This window comes from Polyodon spathula, chromosome 8, assembly GCF_017654505.1.
Source record: "Polyodon spathula isolate WHYD16114869_AA chromosome 8, ASM1765450v1, whole genome shotgun sequence".
Taxonomy (NCBI): domain Eukaryota; kingdom Metazoa; phylum Chordata; class Actinopteri; order Acipenseriformes; family Polyodontidae; genus Polyodon; species Polyodon spathula.
The window spans coordinates 38330117-38353267 of NC_054541.1; the positions used below are offsets into that span (position 1 = coordinate 38330117).

Below are 23151 nucleotides of genomic sequence, written 5' to 3' on the forward strand. Positions count from 1 at the left end.
TGGCCATAAAGATAATACAGCATTGATCATAATCTGCTCTTTAGTTATAAAACCATCATTCAAACTTGGCAAGACTGATTTTTTAAAAGAAATGCAAAAATTGAATTTACATCCAGACTGGGTCGATATAGTTTAATTGAGAATTTTATCAACAGTTGCTCAACTAAAAAGCTAACCCTGTTTCTGTGTGTAGGATAATACCTGGCCAAGACTGTTATACTGAAGAAAACATATTATAACTTCTGCATTCTTTGGTTCAAAAAATAAAGTGTTATTTTTTTTTTTTTAAATGCTGATTAAATCTGTTTGCAACTAACTTTTCAGTGTTTATTGTTTGGAATAACAATGTGCTGTTTTTTTTTAAAGTATTTTTGTGAAGAGATGTTTTTCATTTAAACAGCTTACTGAAGCCGACAGATAACATTGATTTGTGTTCTGCATTAGTTGCACACATGGAGTGGGTTTTTTTAATTCAATTTGTATTCAGTTTTTCTGAATGTAAGCTGTTTTGTGTTTGCCCAAGCATTAAGCAGACCACACATGGTGTGTCCCATTTTGCAACTTTACAAATAGGAGTATTCCTTAAAGTTCTGACTTTATTTGCCCATGTTGCAAGTATTAACTGTGTAGGTGTTTCCTGTAAAATCTATGATCAGACATCTTCCTGGGGTTTGGTTTTGTAATATTGAACATTCTCTTTCTGCAAGCAGCGACAGATAAGGCCTAATTGTCACAGAAATACTGTGCTATCTTTGAGCAATGTAAAACAATTGTAACAAATTAATTATATTTAAAATTAAGTACAGTTGCACATATTTTTGGTTTTATCATGTTTAATCGGAAAACAAACCCTGGATTGCAGCAGAACATTCTTATTATGTTAAAAAGATGGCTCCCACTATCTACATACAGTAGAATCACATCCAATGCTCTTTACTCGTTCCATTTTCCCCAGTTTAAGTAAGTTGTTCAAGATGCTGTACACGTTTTTTCCTTATGCTCATGGTGTCTAATTTTAATTTAATTGAAACCGCTAATAAAAGAGGCTGTGGATAGAAGGGGGTTCACAGCAATCACAGGTTTGCATTTTCAGACAAGCAATAATTAACAGACTGCATTCATTAGAGATAATAAGCGCCAGTCATCTGAGTTTGTACCTGTGACCTCAACTTTCAACAAACCCATCACAAGTCCTATGTTGTCTCATGGCAGACTGGAGAATGCATTAGTTTAGAATGTGCTCTTGAGCGCTGCATATCAGTTACGATAATGAGACCTGACTGTTTAAACCCCTTGGCAACCATCCTCATACGACTGAGGCTAAAGTCATTTAAGGATCTACTGTTTGCCGTTCGCTGTTTGCTGTTTACCGTTGCCGTGTTTGATCTACTGTAAATGTTGGAATATTTACCAAAATAGTCCACATGTGAAATGTAGTGTGCCAGTCTGCAAAAATCTTGCAATCTGATTTTGCTGATTGATCTCTCCAAATAGAAAACAAATGAGTGAGCTTAAAATGGCGCACACCTTTAACAAATTAAAGACATTCAAAACCTCAGATGTTTTAGAAGAAATATTTATTCAACAACTGAATACATGCCAAAAAAGAAATAATTTACAGCAGCAGTTTCATTATATTTTCTCCAGTTTTATAGAGACCATCTGAAATGCAAAGAGCAATATGATCATGTAAATGAATTGCTCTGTAGTAAACATACATGCAATCTGATGGATACTTTACTTTGTTGCCTTGAAATATGAAATAAATCCCTCATGTTTTAATGTGGGGGAAACAGTTGTATACTAGTTGCTCAAAAACTGATATAGAACACCTTGGAATAGAGTACCTAATAGATGCCAGTACTTTACACTGTACCTTGATTTTCTAAGGAAAAAATATATACAGCTTTTAAACAGGTTAATGTGTACTGCATGTTGCAAAAGGTAGATCTATTACACACATAACATTAAAAGTCACTAAATTATATATAAAAATTATTAGACACATTAAAAAGAGCATTCACATGCAATTTTTACACAGTGACATTTTTTTTTGGACCATGACAAAAATGGTTTCTTTTATTTTCTTGTAAATTGACAAATATTGTATTTAGGGCATGTATCATCTTTCAAACAATAACCATCAAGCAAATATTTAGATTTTAAATAATTGAACATTCAGTGGTCCATGCTAACCTAGAAGAAGCATCCTAAAATGTGTTTACAATTATCTTTACCGATGTCTTTTTTAAATCACTTACCATAGTTTTACTGTTTTTATAGTTGTTTAAATTATCAGTCAATAGTTCTAAAAATGCTAAAAGTGTGTGATAAATGTGATTAATAAAATGTCTTTAATCAGTGGAACATCTTTTAAGAAGATCTCTGCATGGTTTCACAGAAAAAAAGGGAAATCTTATTTTTTAACCATCTGGGTTCTGTTTGCCAGCTTAATGATGACTAGTGACTGGGTTTAGACGGAATTAACTGACAGCTCAGATGGCTGGTATTTAGCAGCTGTATCTCTCACTCTGACCCCACCTTTGTGCTGACATATAATGAGCTTTACAGTCCGTCCCCAACCACATGCACAGACAGACAGTGTAGTTAAACAGTCTCAGTAGGAGTCAGCTTAATATTGTTCTTCTTGGAGATGAATGGCCACAAAAAAACACTTGTATGGTGTCTACCCACTTATCTACAGTAATGTTTATTTTATTTTTGCAACAGTGATAAATTACATTAAGTCGTGATGCCTTGGCCTCTATGGACCTTTTTACATCTAATAGTGTATAAACACAGTCATTTATATCTCTACTGGGAGGTATAACCACTATGATAACATTTCATCTTTCTTTTTCCTCAATAAGGGCATACACATATCGTAGCTGTAATGAGGTGGTGTTATATTGGGAATATACACTCCCAAAGTATGTAAGTTTAAGTCGTAGCCCAGTTTAACTTGTTCAATTCTGTTCTCACAGATAAAAATAAACTGAATTTAAGTAAATGTCAACTTGATTGGTATTTGCCACATAGAGAATGCAATGCTTTTTGTCATTTATATTTTAAAAAAAAGTATTATTTGTTGGTTCAGATCTCTGATTAATTTTTATTTATTAGGCTAGTTTATAATATTTTCCAGGATTTCTATGACTAATGAATCACCTGACCAGTATTTATTAGGAATAATAAATTAAGGAATACATTTTTTGGCTTGACACATAGCACCCCAGGCCATACTGCCACACATGAAAAAAAGAAATGGATTGCAATGATATACTTTATCAGATGGTTTCACAGATTAGCACTAGTGTTGGACTACCTTACCTAAAATAATATTAGGTAGTCCAACATTAGCGCTAATCCAGATCTGTAAAACTAGCCATGTATGTCAGTCTGCTTTTGGAAGTGTAATATAATCACTTTCACCATTAACTGTATACATTTAAAAAATACGTTATTTATATTGTGCTGTGTTGTATCACATAGCCTAGACCTTTTCATTATTTAGCTATTGACACTAAATAAAGCAAAAAAACTCAGAATAGAAAATATGTCTGAAATAATTTAGAAATGTATCTAAGGAGTACAATTGAACAGAAATGAAATACACTTGCATGATGATTAAAACAAACAACAACTTTGGGTTGCAGTAGTTTTTGTTGGAAGGTAGGATGATATACAATAAGATAGATAGTTAACATACATTATTTTAGACACTTTTTAGATAGAACTCTATGAACTAAAAATAAAACATACCTTATCAGTGTTGGAAGAGCTTATTCCAAAATAATTTGTTAATGAATCTTATCACGTATTAGGAGATAGGGTAACATCTATAAACTATTGCATTAAAAACAACAGAATGGCAAGCAGAGAGATAATTATATTGTCAACGTTGATGGTTATTTAATTGTACAGTGTTAACAAAAGTCTGAGCTCTATAGTTAGCAAAATGTCAAATATTGTTTTTGCTGTAGAATATTTACAGGAAGTCCAGTCCAACTGTCAGTTTCCATTCTTCCATAATGGAGACCATTCAAAGGTACTAACACATGGTAGTTCACTCATTACCAAAGTCATTACCATTAAACCATTGTGCAAGTCTTTATCAATCCAATGAACTAAATCAGGAGTATATTGCATTTGTTTCCAGTTGAGTGCCTATAAGAGTCTACTTGGATTAAGTCTGTGAAATGCCACCCCAATATCAGACACTTCTTGGTGACCTCTCAAGTTCATGGGTCCTCCTGTTTCTGCCTTTCTTGTTTTCCTGAATGTGTTTCCATTTGTTAGCATTAACTTGGGCATTGGATGGCCTTTGTTTACGCTGCTTGCGGTCCCTTTTCCAGACCTGCTCACAAAATTCATCCATGGTGTTGAGGTTTGGGTGGTTGATGAGGGACATGAAGTCCCTGTACCAGACTTTCTGATTGGGGGGGATAATGATATGGCCTTCCTTTGGTTTTGCTGCCTCACCATCCTCATCCTTGTGCAGAAGTTCCTCTAGGTGTTCTGTGTCTATGACCTCCAGAGTGACCTTGACCAAGGTCTGCATGAATCCATGTTCAACAGTCTGACAGTAGTAGATTCCTGAATATTGCCTCTGAAGGCTGCGTATGAGTAGACCTTGCTCTGTTCTGATGAATCTGTCATCTGCTTTTATCTGCAATTAAGAGTTAACATTAGTGCACAGAAACTTTGGTAAGACTATTTGCTACCAACGATTTTAATTTTACTGAACAGCACCTGGCTTAGTCAGTTAAATTCAGCATTGGTCATTTCTAAACCTAACCTGATTCACACTGACTCATGGCTCTTGTGACCATTAAATGGTTCAGTTTCTCAGATGTTTGAGGCTCATACCAAATCCAATGGACCGTGAAAAGTGCTACATAGAATGGCTCTATACCAAAAGCATAACGGTTAGAGGTCATTCTCTTAAACAGATAGCCACCTTGCTGTATTTTCAGCTGTGAATGTGATGCTAAAGAGGCATTTGCCCAATCATCCATAGCAAAGCCTTATATACCAACTATAATATAGACAGGGCATTGTCTAACTTTGAATAAATAATAATAAGCAATTCTGATACAAGGTTGGATTGATAAGGAAGAAATGTAAGCCAGTGTTGGACATTCTACTCATTTGTAAGAAAGTTTAATGCTGTCAGGCTACTGGTATTAGTAAAGTTTAAAAGCAATATTAACCCTTAGTAGTCCATTTATTCAATGCTTGTCTGGCACTTCAGGTCCAATTTATTTTCACACATGTTGTTTATTGTACACGCCCTGTTTAAAATATATCTTTTTTTCAGAGTAAAACAGGTTTAAAAGGTCCTGCATAGCAAAAGGACATCAGTACTTCATCTTTAGCCAAGCCCCACCCCTTGTTCTCTGTATTTTTCACATACCTCATTATAGACGTGCATATTGATAAATCCTCTCCTTTTATCACCAACTCCTCAATAATGCTATAAAAGTCATTATGTTATTACTATAACATCTCAAAGTTCTGCAAATGTCTGTGATATTCTTTGAGCACTGGATGCAGAAGCAGCTATCTCCTTTGTTTGTGTCTGTGTTATCTCTATGGTGCAGGGGCTATGTGTATTGCTCAGATATGCCTTTTTTCAGCTTCATCGGCTCCTATAGGTCTCACTCGGCCACTGAAAGGTTTGAGTTATAATTTCTGTCTAAAGCTGCCTTTACCTTTGTCTGAAATATCTTAAATTATATTGTCATATGACTTGGTGACATCAGAATTATTGCATAATCCCATACTGTGAATCACTGGACACTGCATATATTGAGTAAAATAATACTGGGGTGTGTGTGTGTGTGGGGGGGGATAAAAAAAAAAAAAACTTTTACCTCATTTTTACGGTCTTCATTCTGTTTCTGGAATTGCCAGTAGACAAGAGCACGCTGGGATTTTGGGCTGCACTCCAGGAAAGTGCTACTGTTCTCCACTCCATAAATAATCCTTTCTTCCAAATTCCCTTTGCCATTTAATTCATCTGTAGATGAAGGAGACACATCCGTTTTTTTTTTGTTTTTTTTTTTTTTTTTTTTTTTTTTGGTAAAAATCAAATCAGCATTATAAAATGTTAAATAACCCCTTAATGTCAACATGGTTAGGGATCCAAATCTATAATATATACACACACCATAGCAAAGGATAGCTGTGATATTTACTCAAATGTGATGGAAGATTTGACACACTGAAGAAACTTACAAAGCCAGTTAGTTTCAACACAGTATGTAAACTGTAATTTGCCTCTAACAAATATGTTCAATACTATTCCCAGATCTGATTTTTATACAGAGGTATTGCTTAGGTTTCATCTAAATTAAAGAAACAGCAAATACCCAAAATTGTGGATATAGGGTAGAACCCTCAGCTATTTGGAAAACTAGATGTAATATAGTTGTAGGCATGAATATGCTGTATTCAGTGGCTGTCGCCAAACTAAGAACTTTAAAACCTCTGCAGTGTGTTTCTGAATTAAAGTTATAGCAGCACAGCATGATGCTGTGGTGGTTCCAGTTTACAAAATAACAAGCTGGCCCTCAAGTTTTCATAAATGAAAAATCAATGTGTGGTCTCCTCCATTTGGGTGGCTAAAGCCTTCTCTTATAGAACAGAATTCAGAAAGGCAAATACACAACTTAACTATATAATGGAGCAAACATCCCTTATCTAAGAATGTCAGGATAAAATAGCTGCTTGACAGTGTGCATCTTGGAAGAGGGTTATCTAAGGACTCTAAGCCAAACGCAATACATAAATACATCTGTGGGAGAGCAAAGCTCTGCCCTTTTTAAATTGGCAAGGATGGGGTTAATTTCCCCTACCTGCCTGGGTTTATTATGTTCAGGTGGCTGGGGTTGATTAGGTTAATTAACGATCAATCAGCGCCCAGCCACCTGACATAAAAGGAGGCCTTTGCTTCTCATTTGGGAGAGGGAGCTGAGGAAGCAGGTTGGTGTTTGTTTGTTGGTTTTGGTTTGGTAAATTTGAATCCAGTGAAAGCATTGCCCAGCCTGGAAACCTTGTTTTTGTAAGTTTGTTTCTGTGTTGGGGTTTTTTTTGCGTTTAAATCCCTTTATTTTGCCATTGTGCACTTTTGTTTTGTGTTATTTATAATAAAATTAGTATTTTTTTTTGAACTGCAGACTGTCTCTGGGCCTCTATTCACTCGCCAGCCTGCCACATTTGGTGTAAGAAGTGGGATAGTGCCACCTAGAGGCTCAGAGCAGTATTTTTATTTTTTTTTGGAATTTTTGGGATACATTTTTTTTTTTTTTTTTTTTTTTTTGAAATATAAAAAAAAAAATGGGAAAGAAGAGCAGAAGAGCAAAGGCAGGACAAGCAGCAGCTGAAGAAATGTAAGCTGCTGCAGCCACCGCTGGAGGACCCGGCCAGCCTCTTCCCTTGGTGTTCCTGGTGTGGGAAGGAGGACCATCGTTGGCGGTCCTGCCCAGATGTGCCACCGGCAAACTGGTGTGGCCGGTGTGAGGAGGACGGCCACAACTGGGCAGGATGCCCCTACAACCAGGCCCAGGAAGAGGTGCAGTATTCACCCCGGGCATCAAGGGCCACCCCACTACCTCCAGCACCACCACCTTCACCACCATCCCAGGAGATCTGGGACTGGTTGATGCACCCTGAGGCAGACCTAGTCCATGATCTCCCCATAGTTATCAACACACTGTGGTGTCGAGATGGGGAGAGGTGGGAGGAACAACACCACCCAGCGTCCTTCCCAGAGGTTGCCCTCATGGTGGTTAATTACCTGGCGGTAGACATGGGAGATGCCCCGGTCACTCCAATAAAGAGGGGTGAGCCGCCTTCCCGAGAGCCAGAGAGGGGTGAGCCACCTTCCCGAGAGCCAGAGAGGGGTGAGCCGCCTTCCCGAGAGCCAGAGAGGGGTGAGCCGCCTTCCCGAGAGCCAGAGAGGGGTGAGCCGCCTTCCCGAGAGCCAGAGAGGGGTGAGCCGCCTTCCCGAGAGCCAGAGAGGGGTGAGCCGCCTTCCCGAGAGCCAGAGAGGGGTGAGGAGTTGCCTTCCCGAGAGCCAGAGAGGGGTGAGGAGTTGCCTTCCCGAGAGCCAGAGAGGGGTGAGGAGTTGCCTTCCCGAGAGCCAGAGAGGGGTGAGGAGTTGCCTTCCCGAGAGCCAGAGAGGGGTGAGGAGTTGCCTTGCCGAGAGCCAGAGAGGGGTGAGGAGTTGCCTTGCCGAGAGCCAGAGAGGGGTGAGGAGTTGCCTTGCCGAGAGCCAGAGAGGGGTGAGGAGTTGCCTTCCCGAGAGCCAGAGAGGGGTGAGGAGTTGCCTTCCCGAGAGCCAGAGAGGGGGAGGAGTCGCCTTCCCGAGAGCCAGAGAGGGGTGAGGAGTTGCCTTCCCGAGAGCCAGAGGGGTGAGGAGTTGCCTTCCCGAGAGCCAGAGAGGGGTGAGGAGCCGCCGCCGCTCCCAGTGCCAGAGAGGGGTGAGGAGCCGCCGCCGCTCCCAGTGCCAGAGAGGGGTGAGGAGCCGCCGTCGCTCCCAGTGCCAGAGAGGGGTGAGGAGCCGCCGTCGCTCCCAGTGCCAGAGAGGGGTGAGGAGCCGCCGTCGCTCCCAGAGCCAGAGAGGGGTGAGGAGCCGCCGTCGCTCCCAGAGCCAGAGAGGGGGTGAGGAGCCGCCGTCGCTCCCAGTGCCAGAGAGGGGTGAGGAGCCGCCGTCGCTCCCAGAGCCAGAGAGGGGTGAGGAGCCGCCGCCGCTCCCAGTGCCAGAGAGGGAGGAGGAGCCGCCGCCGCTCCCAGAGCCCAGAGAGGGAGGAGCCGCCGCTCCCAGAGCCCAGAGAGGGAGGAGCCGCCGCTCCCAGAGCCCAGAGAGGGAGGAGCCGCCGCTCCCAGAGCCCAGAGAGGGAGGAGCCGCCGCTCTCAGAGCCCAGAGGGGAGGAGCTATGGCCCAAGGATGCCTGCCTTGCACCGCCCAAGGATGCCTGCCTTGCACCGCCCAAGGATGCCTGCCTTGCACCGCTCACGGATGCCAAATGCGTAGTCTGAACCTCATTTTTTATGTTTATTTATAGCCATGAAGAGTCAAATGATTAAGAAACAATTTGCATACTGTATAATGCATAATGTACAACATGCCTTTTTTTAATGTAGAAACACAAAGGAATTCGAGAATAATGATGCATGGATACCATTATTTCTTAGGGAAGTTTATATGGTTCTCGACAACATTGAGCGTAAGTTTATGTGACAATAAGACAGACCTGCCAGTATTCTATTCTACCGAGATTGAAGAGCAGTGATAGTGATGTACAGCACCCTTGCTGCTATTTAAAGTCAATAATGTCAAATATTCTGTTGATGGCTGATAAGGGCATAATGTCTTTAGTAGAAATAATGACCTGAACAGCATTCTGATTGGTAACCAGCTAGGACTTGCTCTTTTTAGTTCTCCATGCTGCAGAATGTTCTTATTAAAATTACTTTTTATGCATACATTCAAACACCCAATCCTAAATTATGAGGTCAAGCAGAAAAACCTTGTGGCTAAAGCCTTCATAGGTATTATCTTAGTTTGACATACATAAGAACATAAAGTTTACAAACGAGAGGAAGCCATTTGGCCCATCTTGCTCCTTTGGTTGTTAGTAGCTTATTGAGCCCAGAATCTCATCAAGCAGCTTCTTGAAGGATCCCAGGGTGTCAGCTTCAACAACATTACTGGGGAGTTGATTCCAGACCCTCACAATTCTCTGTATAAAAAAGTGCCTCCTATTTTCTGTTCTGAATGCCCCTTTGTCTAATCTCCATTTGTGACCCCTGGTCCTTGTTTCTTTTTTCAGGCTGAAAAAGTCCATTGGGTTGACATTGTCAATACCTTTTAGAATTTTGAATGCTTGAATTAGGTCGCCGCGTAATCTTCTTTGTTCAAGACTGAACAGATTCAATTCTTTTAGCCTGTCTGCATATGACATGCCTTTTAAGCCCGGAATAATTCTGGTTGCTCTTCTTTGCACTCTTTCTACAGCAGCAATATCTTTTTTATAGCGAGGTGCCCAGAACTGCACACAATATTCAAGATGAGGTCTTACTAGTGCATTGTACAGTTTTAACATTACTTCCCTTGATTTAAATTCAACACTTTTCACAATGTATCCGAGCATCTTGTTAGCCTTTTTTATAGCTTCCCCACATTGTCTACAAAAACTCCTAGGTCTTTTTCATAGATTCCTTCTCCAATTTCAGTATCTCCCATATGATATTTATAATGTACATTTATTTCCTGCGTGCAGTACCTTACACTTTTCTCTATTAAATGTCATTTGCCATGTGTCTGCCCAGTTTTGAATCTTGTCTAGATCATTTTGAATGACCTTTGCTGCTGCTGCTGCAACAGTGTTTGCCACTCCTCCTATTTTTGTGTTGTCTGCAAATTTAACAAGTTTGCTTACTATACCAGAATCTAAATCATTAATGTAGATTAGGAATAGCAGAGGACCTAATACTGATCCCTGTGGTACACCACTGGTTACCACACTCCATTCTGAGGTTTTTCCTCTAATCAGTACTTTCTGTTTTCTACATGTTAACCACTCCCTAATCCATGTACATGCGTTTCCTTGAATCCCAACTGCGTTCAGTGGGATGCTTAAGGTAAAACTTTATTCATGTATATATTTTACATAAACCTTCTTACCATGATGTTGAAGGTCGGAACACTGAGTGACAGGGTCCCCATTTCTTATATCCTGTCTTCTTGTACGTCTAAATTAAAAGGAGAATATTTCATATTAAAAGATATTAAAATACAGAATTACACCAACTCTTAACTGAGAACATGTACTGAGCATGCAAATCCTTGTTTGCTGTTGACTAATCAGTCAATACATGTTAATTGATGACCCATTCAAATCACAAAAAGACTAATACATTGGAAAAAATTTGAAGATACTGTTGCTTTGATGCCTACTGTACAATGCAATTTATTGACATTGTTAAGTTATTTTAGATCCAAGGTCATTGATGTCATGCTTGATTTCATTCCTTTCAGCTATGCGCGTACCACAGTTTGTAACTGTAGCAGGTTGTAGCAGAGGTTTAATGTTCTAATCAATACATGGAACTAGTGTTACCAGCTTCTTTACAAGGTAGTGCATCTCCCTTCAGGCTGCTGCGGACAAATGTTGAGCAGCCAGGAAAATGAGGCGAGGCTATGAAATTAAAATCAATAACCCAACTGAGTATTTACTGGTAGAATGCTATATAGTTAAGATCAAGACAACTTCAATACCCCTCCCCCATAGATTGTTACATAAGCTTTTCACACATTTTCTGATTGAGCAATGGCTTGTTCATTCATATACAAAGTCAAATGAATAAAACAAGGCAAATGGTTAACAGTCAGACAAACTCTATTTGTTATGTGTTTCTTTTAAAAGCATCTATAACATTGAAGGAGGGAGTAAACTTATAGTCTAATATTATATTACTCGTGCCTTGTAAGTGTCTTTCTAGACTGTTCCCCTGGTGATTTTTATGGTTTCCTAAAATGTTGTCTTGGTATTACGGAAAAAAGAAAAGGGAAACATGTGTAATGCAGAAAGGTCCAAAATCTTAATTTCAAACAGACCAATCAAAAGACGGAAATGAGCTTATCCAAAGGAATCTTCATGATGCACCATAAAGTGACAAGTTTTACACATCTGAAATTTAAAAGAATACAGATGTATGACAGGCTGAGGTATGGAACGGAATGCTGCTGTTTCATTTTTTGTTTTCTGACAGATGTGCCTTATTCTTTAAACACACAATACTTTTTTTTTCAATGTAGATAATATACTTATGATGAAATGTAAATTCTAGAACAGTTTACCTCAATAGTTTTGTGTATGTGCTTTAATAAAGGATGTATGTTTCTTTAGTGAAATATAGCTCACTTAATTGAGAAAATTAGAAAAATCTGTACTTATAAATCTGTCCTATGTTTCCAATAAAGTTTGCCAAGAAACATATAATCACAAAGGATGGCAAACACAACTAGCATACAAGCATACCTTGCCATTCCTAGTAAATTCTCCCTTAAAGTTTTTTAGTAGCCAGCCCCCCACCCCCCACCGAGTCCCTTTTTGGCACGCAAAGAAAGACTTTATCTGGGTTTTATATGAGTCGATGTTTATGGCTGTAATAGGGCAAGGAGCCCTGTATATGATTGTTTATTTATTTTTAGAATGGGGTCTCCCCCTTCGCCTCTGTGTCTCATTTGTGTTATTTTGTATTTGTGTTTTATGATTTATGTATTATATAGGGCGAGAGAGGTGCCGTCCTTCAGTGTTTTGTTACTGCTTTGTTTTATTTTATGAGACGGTGAAGAGCTGTGTGTTTTTGATTTGGCAGCGTGGATGGGAAACCCCATCCACAATTAAAAATCTTGTGTAGAAGGTGGCCATCTCCCGAATGAATTAAGCGATTCATTTGTTCCTAATCGGGAGACGGTCACCTGTTTAAAAAGCCTGCAGCTCTCCAGGCTCAGGGTCGGTTGTTCCAAGGAGAGAATGGAGTGAGAGAAATAAATGAAACGGAAAGTAAAGTAAATCTAGGAACACTGAAGGTGATTTGCCCAGCCTGACTTGCTAATTTATTTGGTTATTGTGTTTGTGCTTTTTGTTTTGTGTAACCTTTTTGTTTCGCTTTGTGAGCAAGTGTTTTTGTTAAATCTTTTAATTTATTTTTGTCTTTAATATAAACGGCACTGCAGCGCCTTTGCAACTGCAGTACTTTCTCTGTGTGTTTCTGCCTGCATCTGGCCTGACGTCACCACTAAGCCAGCCTGTCACAATGGAATTTTCATTTTGGGAAATTACATGGCTGAATTACATTTAAACAACCTCACAGTATATGTGTATAGTATATACAGTATAGACAGGGTGATTAGAAAGTAGGTTTACAACATCAACGCACCATGTGTTGATGTGGTAAACTTACTTTCTAATCACCCTGTATATATAGGCCTAGATATAAAAACTGTGTCCTGAGACTTGAACGAATGCCAAAGCCACTGGCAAATCCAATAACTTTTCTATTGCCACATATTATAAGTAGCTGTGAAATATCTCTGACATGTCAAAAAAATTTGGAAGAAAATAAAATTTGTCAAAAAAAAAAGCTGTGAGCCACAGGCACCTCCTGTAGAGCATTCTAACTATGAGCCCTCAAAACTGCATTGGTTTAATTAGCACGGTCAGTGTGGATTCCAAAAGAACACAAGCGTGTCTGACCTCTTTGATGTGGGGAAGTAGCGGGAGCATTCAGTTCCATCCCAGGCGCAGTAGGGGTCTCTGGCTAAGCAGCACTCGGCACAGGCCTTTCCATAGACATCACACCGGTGCAAGGGCATCTGTGAAACTCCAATTGCTGAGCCAAGGTATAGCTGTTGCTGTAAAAAAAAATACGATTATTATTATTATTATAACTGTGTTTATTTAATACATTATTATAGTGGGTATATACATTAAATAAATAGAATGGCCTTTATGTTGTCATACAAGCAGGTTGTAGAATGCAATAATGCTTGCAACATTGATGGGATCACTGTCATGCTTACCATCAGTGCTTTATCATCAACCCAAAAAGCACTTGCCATAAGAATCAATCTTTATTTTAATATGGCACTAGGACATTTCACATACAACTCTTGACAACAACTAACAATGTTTAAGGATAGTTTTTTATGCCTATTTAATACTTTGACTACAAAGAGAAAACCCAAAGTACTTATGTAACCAACAGCCATTCCAAGGTGACTACTTCCAATCATTAAAAACTTGCAGCAAACTAAAGCTAGTGACCTATAGGTTAAAACACATTACCAACAGCCTTATTTCTTGTAAACACCTACTGCATGCAATATGTACAGTACTGGGTATTGTGTTAACAGAGCATACAAAGAAGTATAAATCATATCTGGTTGTCTAGTCCATGTCCAGTTATGAATCTTTAAGACTGTAGTTTTTAGCAACATGTTGAAGAAGAGTACCTAACCCTTAAGGGAATTAACATGATTTAAAAAAACAAAAAAAACATTGGTATTGTAGTTTTAACATTGATTTTCGCCTTTGGCATCTTTTGTTTCACATCAGTGAACACACCGATATGCTTTGAGACAACCTAGCTTTGTCTTATTGAGGTGTCCTGTCCTGTGTACAATACTTGAGCACCGTGCAGGAGTTCATGTGAACCTTCTGCTTTAAATAATGTTATCCCTGTTAAGACGAATAAAGACAGCAAACCTAGCTGAGCTGTACCTCAATTTATTAGTATAAGTAGTCACTTATTGTTGTCCAACACTGGGGAAGCATACCATAATTCTCAGAATTCACTGTGCACCCATTGTGTGCATGACTAAGCAGTTTCAGTTAACATCCCTTGTAAAACGTGCAAACCTTGAAAAATGTAGAGGACTAAAGCAAAGGTGGATGCTTGCTAGTTAGAAGGATCACTCACACATTAAAATGGGTTCCTATATGCAATATTATCAAAGGTATAAATTAAGCATAAACTGTACACTTTTTATAAAGTATACTATATGCCTGATATATAACGTTCATCATGTGTATAGTGCACCATGATGCTTCTTATATTTGTGAAGGGGTGCATGTAATAGTCGAAAGATTATGGTATCCAACACCATGGGATATACTGTAGGGGAGCCAGACATTATATGTCTGAATTGAATAAGCCTTACATTGAATGTCACTGCAGCAAACCTTGCATGGTGGTTTAAATTAATTTATGAGAAGAAGTACAAAGCCACTGTCTTTGGCTGCAGTTCCATTGCCTTTTTTCATGAAAACTAACGAAACATACAATACTGCCATTACAACTACTACTTATTACAACAACAACAACAACAACAACAATGGGATAGCTATAATACACTAAGCTGTCTGGAATCGACAGCCATTCAAGCCAAAACTTACCTGTTTTGTAGAAATATCCATGGCTGTAATGGCAACACGCTCCTAAAATAAAGCAAACACATCTATTAGCTTCATGATTTTATAATCACCCCTTGTATTTATAACTGAGCTGCCTCATCATATAGGTATCCTAAGTAGGGTTATGTACTGATGATGCTTCTTGAGTCACTGAGATATTCTTGCTGCACTCTACAGGAAAACAGGAAAGCTACCACCTAATTGGAACAGGTAAGCAGTCAAGCAGAGAGTAATGCTAAATAAGACAGATAAATTAATGACAATGACAATGCCAAATGGGATAATTACAAGGACATGCAGAAACATAATCAGTTGTTTTCCATGTAAAGTATGTGACTATCAATAAAAGTGTATTGTTTGTGTGTAAAATAGCGTATTTCTCTTGTGTTCATATTTTAATACAGTTACTATTTACATGTACTAACTGACTGCATTCAGCACTTGTACTTTTTTATTTTCATATACATAAGAGTTTCCCTCCATGTTTCTATTTGCCTCGTGGATGTTGTTTGCAACACGACAGCCCTCAAAGTCTTGGTCTTCACCACTATAAATAATATCTCATTCTGCCATTTAAATTTAAATAGGTCCGCCTGTTGAAGAAACACTCTGGCCACAATTAAATCAAAACTGAGGCGCAGCTATGAACAGTACAGTACAGTATAGCTATAACATTGCTTTATTAGGCCTCTTTCTACTGACCACATTATAAATAAACACTATCACTATGTACCAATACATTGTACACATCAAGTGAGACTTGCACTTGAATGCTGGGAGGTGACGACAACACTAAAAACATAACCGCTGTTTGCAGCTCGACAGGGTTAACTGAAGGAGCATGACAACACTTACCCTGAACACAGTCATTTCTTCTAGGAGGACTTCCTCTAGGTCATGCCAGGTCTCCTTGGGAATCGATACAACCTTAAGAACAGTGCCAACATCTTAAAAACAGAAAGGGGACATATTAATGAAGGAACCTATTACATATCTCTCTACACTATATGTAACATCTGATTCCTTCAAACATATTATCCACTTTATGATGTAATAGTTTTGCTCTTTTTGTTGCTTTTATTTTATATCTCAGAAAATGCTGCCACAAAGTCTAAATATCTTGCACATGTCTAAGTATAATGTCCTTGCATCAAATGATAATGCATGTCTCAGGATAAGATGGTATGTTTGAACAAAGCCCCAAATGATTTCAAGAGTTCGATTTTTAGGGTCAAAGGTAGTGTGTCTTAATCAGAATGGTAAATCGGGAGCAGGACCCTACAAACAAATGGGAGTACAATCTACAAGCTATTTCAGCCACATAGTATCTAATGTTTCAAACAAAGACGCACTGGGACCCCAAACAGATTGGGATTACCATGACAGTGGAAGATTGTATTACTTTTATGAATTCACCTTGTTGACAGATGCAAAATATTAGACACAATATAAACCGCTTGTCAAACATTGGTGAATATTGACATATTCAGACATGATCAAAAAAATGTTAGTTGGAAAACAAAATTAGTGACAGATGCAGTAAACTGTAGTAAAGATATATACCTGTTCCAATGAACAGGACATCATATTGTCCATCTTCTGCATCAACACGATCCACAACTATCTGTGTGAACTGGTAGTCTACATCAGTCTTGATGATGATTGGTCGGTGGCTTATTGGATGGACAGGATTGTACATGGCAGGGTGGCTTCTTGCAAAGGTGATGACATCGTCAGGTAGGTCTTTCGTAGAATCAAACCCTCCAAAGGTTTTACTTGGGCACTGTAAGGCAATATTATTATTTATTTAGTTTTTTTAGAAAATATTGTATATAGTTATATGTGTACAAACAAGATAAGCAAATATATCATAATAACATTTGTACATATAAAAAAGGAAAAAAAAAATATATATATATATATATATATATAATATATAGTGATATATATATATATATATATATATATATTACCGCTCCTTTTTATGGTGTTGTGTGTTGAGGTGGGGTAAAACAAAGAACTATCCAACAACACACACACAAACTCCACCCATTTTTTATCCCATTATGAAATAATTGATATCTAGCTGCAACTAGGTTGTTCTAAGTGTACCTCTATTGTTCTACTTACAGTTCCAGGCCGTGGGTAAGGTACCCTCCCCTGGAATGGTACCCACTGGTAATTGGGACCGTCTCTGTGGGCATAGGGGCCCAAGAACACTCTCCTCACATCAGACATGCTATACATGCATACTGCTGACCCCTTGAAGATATTGCTAAAGAAAAAACACACACACACACACAAAAAAAAATCTATTAAAGTCATTAAGTGCAAAACCTAATTAAAGTAAAGATTAATCTAACTGATAAATTGCCTGCTCCATACAATTAATACCACTTATTGATCAAGACACTGGAAAATGCATGCATTAGAAATTGTTTAATTAGAATTGAATTACCCGAGCATTTCTTGTTATCACTCACACATGCACCCAGTAAACAATGGCCCCATTTAAAATACGGCTCTGCAAGCTAAGGGGTTGATTTTATAAACCCCTACCATACCAGGATAAGTGACAGCAGCAATGTTTTAGAGCATGCTACAGGGAATTACCCTGGATTGCATCAAAGTCTGTGGTTATCCAGAAGTTGCTACTAAAAACAGGTTTATCCATGTAGATTCCCAACTGCTGCACAATGAAAATCCAGTTATTGCAGAGTATGTCCAGTTATGGTACTGGTAAAGGATCCAGTGATAATTATTATTTACAGCAAGTTATTTATTAACTATTAAAACTGTCAGGATTACACATCAAATTGGCAAAATACAGTTCTGTGTGTGATCAAAAACTATTGAAAATTCCAGTGTTCAAAGCAACCTCAGTTACAGTAAGTCTTTTAATAAACACATAGAACATAAAAAGGGACCAACATAAAAGAACACTACTTTTTGTTCTAATTGGGTACCAATTCAATAATTGCACCAGAATTAATAATAAATAAAAAAATAAAATAATAATAAAAAAAACACATGAAAACACTTTAGAACATTGCTCTATAGGCCTATCCCATGTCATTGGTGCACATCCGCTGTTTACCATGTGATTGGCTCTCACCTTGATGAGCACTTACATTATAAATTTACTGGCACAGTACCTCTCCTTTCTTATGTGCTGTAGTGTCACATATGGTGACCCTCAACAAATGTATGGTTTCTGTCTAAAAACAGACCTGTGTTTTGAGCTAACAAGATTTTCTGCAGCCTTGAATGAAACCTGAACAGTGCTAAATGGAATTGGCCAATTTCTAGAAGTGAACTCAAGAAGATTTGCTAGCTGCTGTAAATGCATTACAGAGCAAACAATACAAATGTAAAAACTCTCTAAAATGTACTAGTGCAATTGGTTTTCTGGAACTTTTTAAACATATTTTTTCTTAGTTTTAGTGTATAGTTTATATAGTATTAAAAACACAAGCATAATAATAAATACGTCATCTACCTGGATGTTGTAAACACAGCATAGATTATTGGATTCTTAGGATCCTTGGAACTCATTAGGAACACATCCTCTGAAAATAATAAGAGAATGTCAGTTTATCACGGGAGATCAGTATAAACAGTATGTATATATTGTATAGTGTAAGGTATTCTTGCTTATATACTCACGTAGTTCATCAAAGTGGGTGTCAATGCCATTAGAGCCAGGGACAGAGCAGATTAACCGTGCTTTGAGAAAGGTTGTCCATTTGTTAACAAGGCTTCGGTGGCCTCCAAAGTCGTTCTGAAAAAAAAAAAAAACATAATATTCAGTAAAACATCATACTTATATTAATTAGGTTGTCTACTAAAGGGTTTAATGCATCCCTACAGTACCACGTATAGCACCTACTGAGCAATCAATATATTTTAAAATTGTAATGGTTATTGTAACTGATGCATACAGTAGAATGTTTTGTAGAAGGTATTTATGTCTTATCAGATCATGGTGTAAGTATTATAATATCAAACAGAGGAAAATGTGCCAAGACCCGTGGGTGTATTTACAGTGGTAATCTGTGGTATTTTTATGGGGGCTCTGCTGAGAGTAGGAATGCACTAACTGTGCTGCTTCTTGTCTCGCCAGTCATGACACTCTGAAATGGGAAAGAGGAAGCAAATAGCATTGAAGCCGTGAGCGAGACTGAAAACCATGGAAATCATGAATGTAGTTATTGCCAATTCTGTCCTATTTTCTCCACTTTCCCACCAAATTACTACTGAAATACCACTGCACTGTATACTTTACTAGTGATAAATGATGGGAGAGACAGGACTGCAGCAGCTGCCAATTAAATCACAGCTGCAGTGTAAAATGAGCCGTTCTTGGATTAGCAGCATGCACTGGCCTTACTGGTATTCAGTTTCTCAAGTTTAAATTCTCTTCATCATCATCAGTTAATATGAATCCCAAGTCATATTGCTGCTTTGATTTAAAAGCACACAGCATTTTCATGGCTTAGGTTTTAGGTTGGCTGTAGGTCCTGAACTCCATGGAGTTAATTTGCTAAATGATCCCGTAGCATTGCAATGCAATGCTGTGCAGCACGCCAAAAGCCTTAAACACTGCTACATGTTTTTTTTTTTTTTTTTTTTAAACAACTTTATTTTAAACGTGAATAATTATAATACATTTGTTACCTTACATAGCTGCCCTATCCTGGCATGGGTTGCCTTCCCAGAGTGCTCTCCATCCATTGCATTTTCACGAAAAAATAAATAGATTTTATCATCTTCAGGGTTATCGCTCTCAGGAATTAGGTGGGTACTTATAAATCTAGGATCTGAAAAAAAAATGTTTATGTATTAACTGCATCAGGCACATTATCTTCGTTATCTAACAGTTGTAACACAATAATCATCAACAAGTAAAATCCTGTAGTTTATGAAGATGTTTATTACCAGCACTGATAATAATTAAACATGATATATTTAAAAAAAAAAAAAAATATATATATATATATATATATATATATATATATATATATATATATATATATAGGCTCATTAGAGGAGGCAAAGGAGGAAGTGGAAAATATATATATATCTCACTCTCCCTTGCCAGCTTCCAAGTGCAGGTAACTGCCTCACCTCTGACAACAATGTAGCAAGCAGAAAAAGCAGGACACCAGGGCTGGTTTTAATAGTAGTTAAAACCACTCTTTTTATTAGCCGTATCTCCCAAAAAGTTAAAAGTCAAAAAGTCTTGCTCCTCCATAAGCGCTGGCAAACTTGCACCCACCCGTAACTATATATTAATATATTCGAAAATGATTGAGTGAGAACAGCCAATCAGCTTCCAGATCTAGTGGGCTTCTATTTTGCATTGTTGCCTGCTGGAACGTTGAAGTGCTTAATTGTGAATTAAATTTTAAATCCATCCGCGCATAAACACATTCTAATCTGGTAACATAATAAGCTACTTAAACATACTTTCTGACGCTGATCTTGAGTCAAGCGAAATCATATGTCTGTGACAGGACAATGTAATGAAGGTTCAATTTGCAGCTACTGGAGAACAAATCAACAGGAAAAACATGATTGGCCCACAATTTTGATGGATACAAACAACACCCTCACTCAAAACCAGTCAGTCAAACTGTCAACCCTGTTTTAAGTTATTTCCGCACCAGCCAATCCACTTCCTGACAGCTTGAATGATGCCCCGCCTCCAACAACAAGTTTCGAGTCGGACTCAATACTACAAATTACAATAAGAAAGAGTAAGACCCCAATAAATAAATATAATAATAATAATAATAATAATAATAATAATAATAATAATAATAATAATAACATTTTCCTCAGCGCAAGCTTACTCAGCGAAATATCCGAAGTTCAAGGTAAATATAGGTTTTAAAGTTTGTTTTTGTTTTTCAAGTGAAAATAAATAAATAATTTTCTAAATGCGATAGAGCCCTCTTGATGCGGCTCGAGCGCATAACTCCAGTCTCGGTCATCTACCACACGGTAGAACAAGCATCGACGGGCTCTATTGCTTAAATAGTGTTCAATAAAACAAAACCAACAATATTGTTTAAAATGCAAGAAACAATGACATTTGAACCCAAACCCTAGATTCAACATATTAACAGCAGTTCCAGACCCTCAGAGGAGGCAAGCCTCTGTTACAAGCTCCTATCTGCTATAACCACACACAGTACAGTACTCGCAATGGCTGATAGCGTAGTCTGATCCCTGGTTTTAATTGGGGGAGCAACTCAAACTCTCCCGCCCCCTGCTGAATTACTGCTTTACTGAGTATGCATGATTAAGAGTGGTGGAAGGAGATTTGAAGAAATACATTATAACAGTAGGAAAAGTTAAAAAAAAAAAAAAAACAAAAAACATGTGGGACGGTAGACAAAAAATAAACTGTGTAACAAAAGCTATGTATTTATATTGTATACAGTGCCTTTTAAAACATATGCTGACAGTGTTTAACAGTTAAGTATATTATAATAAACTATGTTGTTTTCATTCCTCTGTTGGCTAGTGGAGAAAATGTGTTTAACAGCCGAATTGGGGTAAAACCTGTTTAGACTGCACTTGTAGATCTCTCATGTACCCCGATGCACTAGACATTACCTGACCTAAGCACCATGTTACTGGATCCACAGCTGATGCATTATCCTTACACTATTGCACTACTAATAGGTCATTGTAGATATAACTTGTTGTAATCCTAACTTGCATCCTAGCTCATATTGTATTTTAGTAGTATTATCTGCACTTAATGTAAACTATATTGTATTTAAATATTTATTTTGCATTGTAACCCTGACCAGTACTGCCCTGTAACATCTATAAGTCACCTTAGATAAAGGAGTCTGCCAAATAAATAAATAAATAATATTAATAATAATAATAATAATAATAATAATAATAATAATAATATAATAATAAATAATAATAATAATAATAATGCTACCCCTTCATAATGCTGTATGAAACCAGTTAAGAGACTGTGCTGTTTGTGTTCCGCCTTATAATGACAATACTAGTGTTAATGTAATGGCATCATGGGGCAAATAGGAACCATGACAGTACCGCCTTATAACTTGTTCTGCAGTCTAAAGGGTTGCATACACACACACACACACAAACACACACACACACACACACACACACACACACACACACACACACACCTGTACATACATACACCTTTTGTACTGTCCCTTCAACCATCTTTAAACAATTTACACAAGAGCTGTGATTATATATTGTACTAAAAGCGAGAAAGAAGATAATTATATGTCAGCTGTGTCAATCATTCATCATTAAACCCACATACCAGCATTTTAACATGTTAAAAACACTGGGATTTTTCAAAAGCCTAAAACAAACCTCTTTGTAAATATAACAGATGTAATGTTCATGTGGATGAAGTAGATATTATCACCGTTTCATATGTTTCCTCACACAATAAAGGTGGTGCAGGCTCTTTGGGGGTTCATATTAAATTAAACAGCTGCAGCAGCTTTCATATCACCCATCACATAGTTTAATTTTATAAATTAACATGGTTGAAGGTTAATCAACTGTTAATGTTCTTTGAAGCAGCACAGAAGCAGTGTAAAAAAAAAAATCGCATGAAAGCATATTGCCTGGTTAATTAAAATCGTATTGCGTGTTCAATCAAAAAGGACTTGCGAGTTGTGACACTCTCAAAAGATAAAAAGAAAACAGAATGTGGCCCGGAAATGGTTTGCATACTGCCTCCAAAGAAAACATACCTAATTAGGCGTGTATGCTTTTTAAAAAATGGTATGCCATTTAGTTGGACATTTCTTATCATTTACAGAACAATGGCCTTTTCAGTAGCATGCAGCATGGGTGGTATTTTCAATACAAGCTGCGAAAGCTAAACACGTTAATACTTCTTCACTGACAATAAATATGGTCTCAACAAGGGCCCATTCAATTTGAAATGTAGTCTTTTCCTGTCAGTACATAGAATGTAAGTAATAAGCATTTAAAAATAAATAAATAAATAAAAGCAAAGAAGAATGAGGAGGTGTTTTTAAATTCTGGCATTTATATTAGGGAGCTGGGAGAAATAATTGGCAGACAATTTTCATGCACTATAATTGGCACTGAACCCCCATAAAATAACCAGCTA

The 23151-nt window shown here is 37.8% G+C and overlaps 1 protein-coding gene across 1 annotated transcript in view; it reads right to left on the minus strand.

Moving 5' to 3' along the window:
• Window positions 1-1601: 1601 nt before the first annotated feature.
• LOC121319912 (semaphorin-3A) overlaps window positions 1602-23151 on the minus strand; it is a 129566-nt gene continuing 108016 nt past the window's right edge. The window contains exons 8-18 of the mRNA XM_041257869.1: window positions 19668-19810; window positions 18657-18771; window positions 18490-18559; window positions 17121-17265; window positions 16554-16773; window positions 15846-15937; window positions 14973-15014; window positions 13272-13429; window positions 10694-10761; window positions 5877-6022; window positions 1602-4669 (exon numbers count right to left, since the gene is read on the minus strand). Of these exons, the coding sequence (XP_041113803.1) occupies window positions 4214-4669; window positions 5877-6022; window positions 10694-10761; window positions 13272-13429; window positions 14973-15014; window positions 15846-15937; window positions 16554-16773; window positions 17121-17265; window positions 18490-18559; window positions 18657-18771; window positions 19668-19810 (1655 nt within the window). The 3' untranslated portion in view covers window positions 1602-4213. The remainder of the gene's footprint in view (window positions 4670-5876; window positions 6023-10693; window positions 10762-13271; window positions 13430-14972; window positions 15015-15845; window positions 15938-16553; window positions 16774-17120; window positions 17266-18489; window positions 18560-18656; window positions 18772-19667; window positions 19811-23151) is intronic.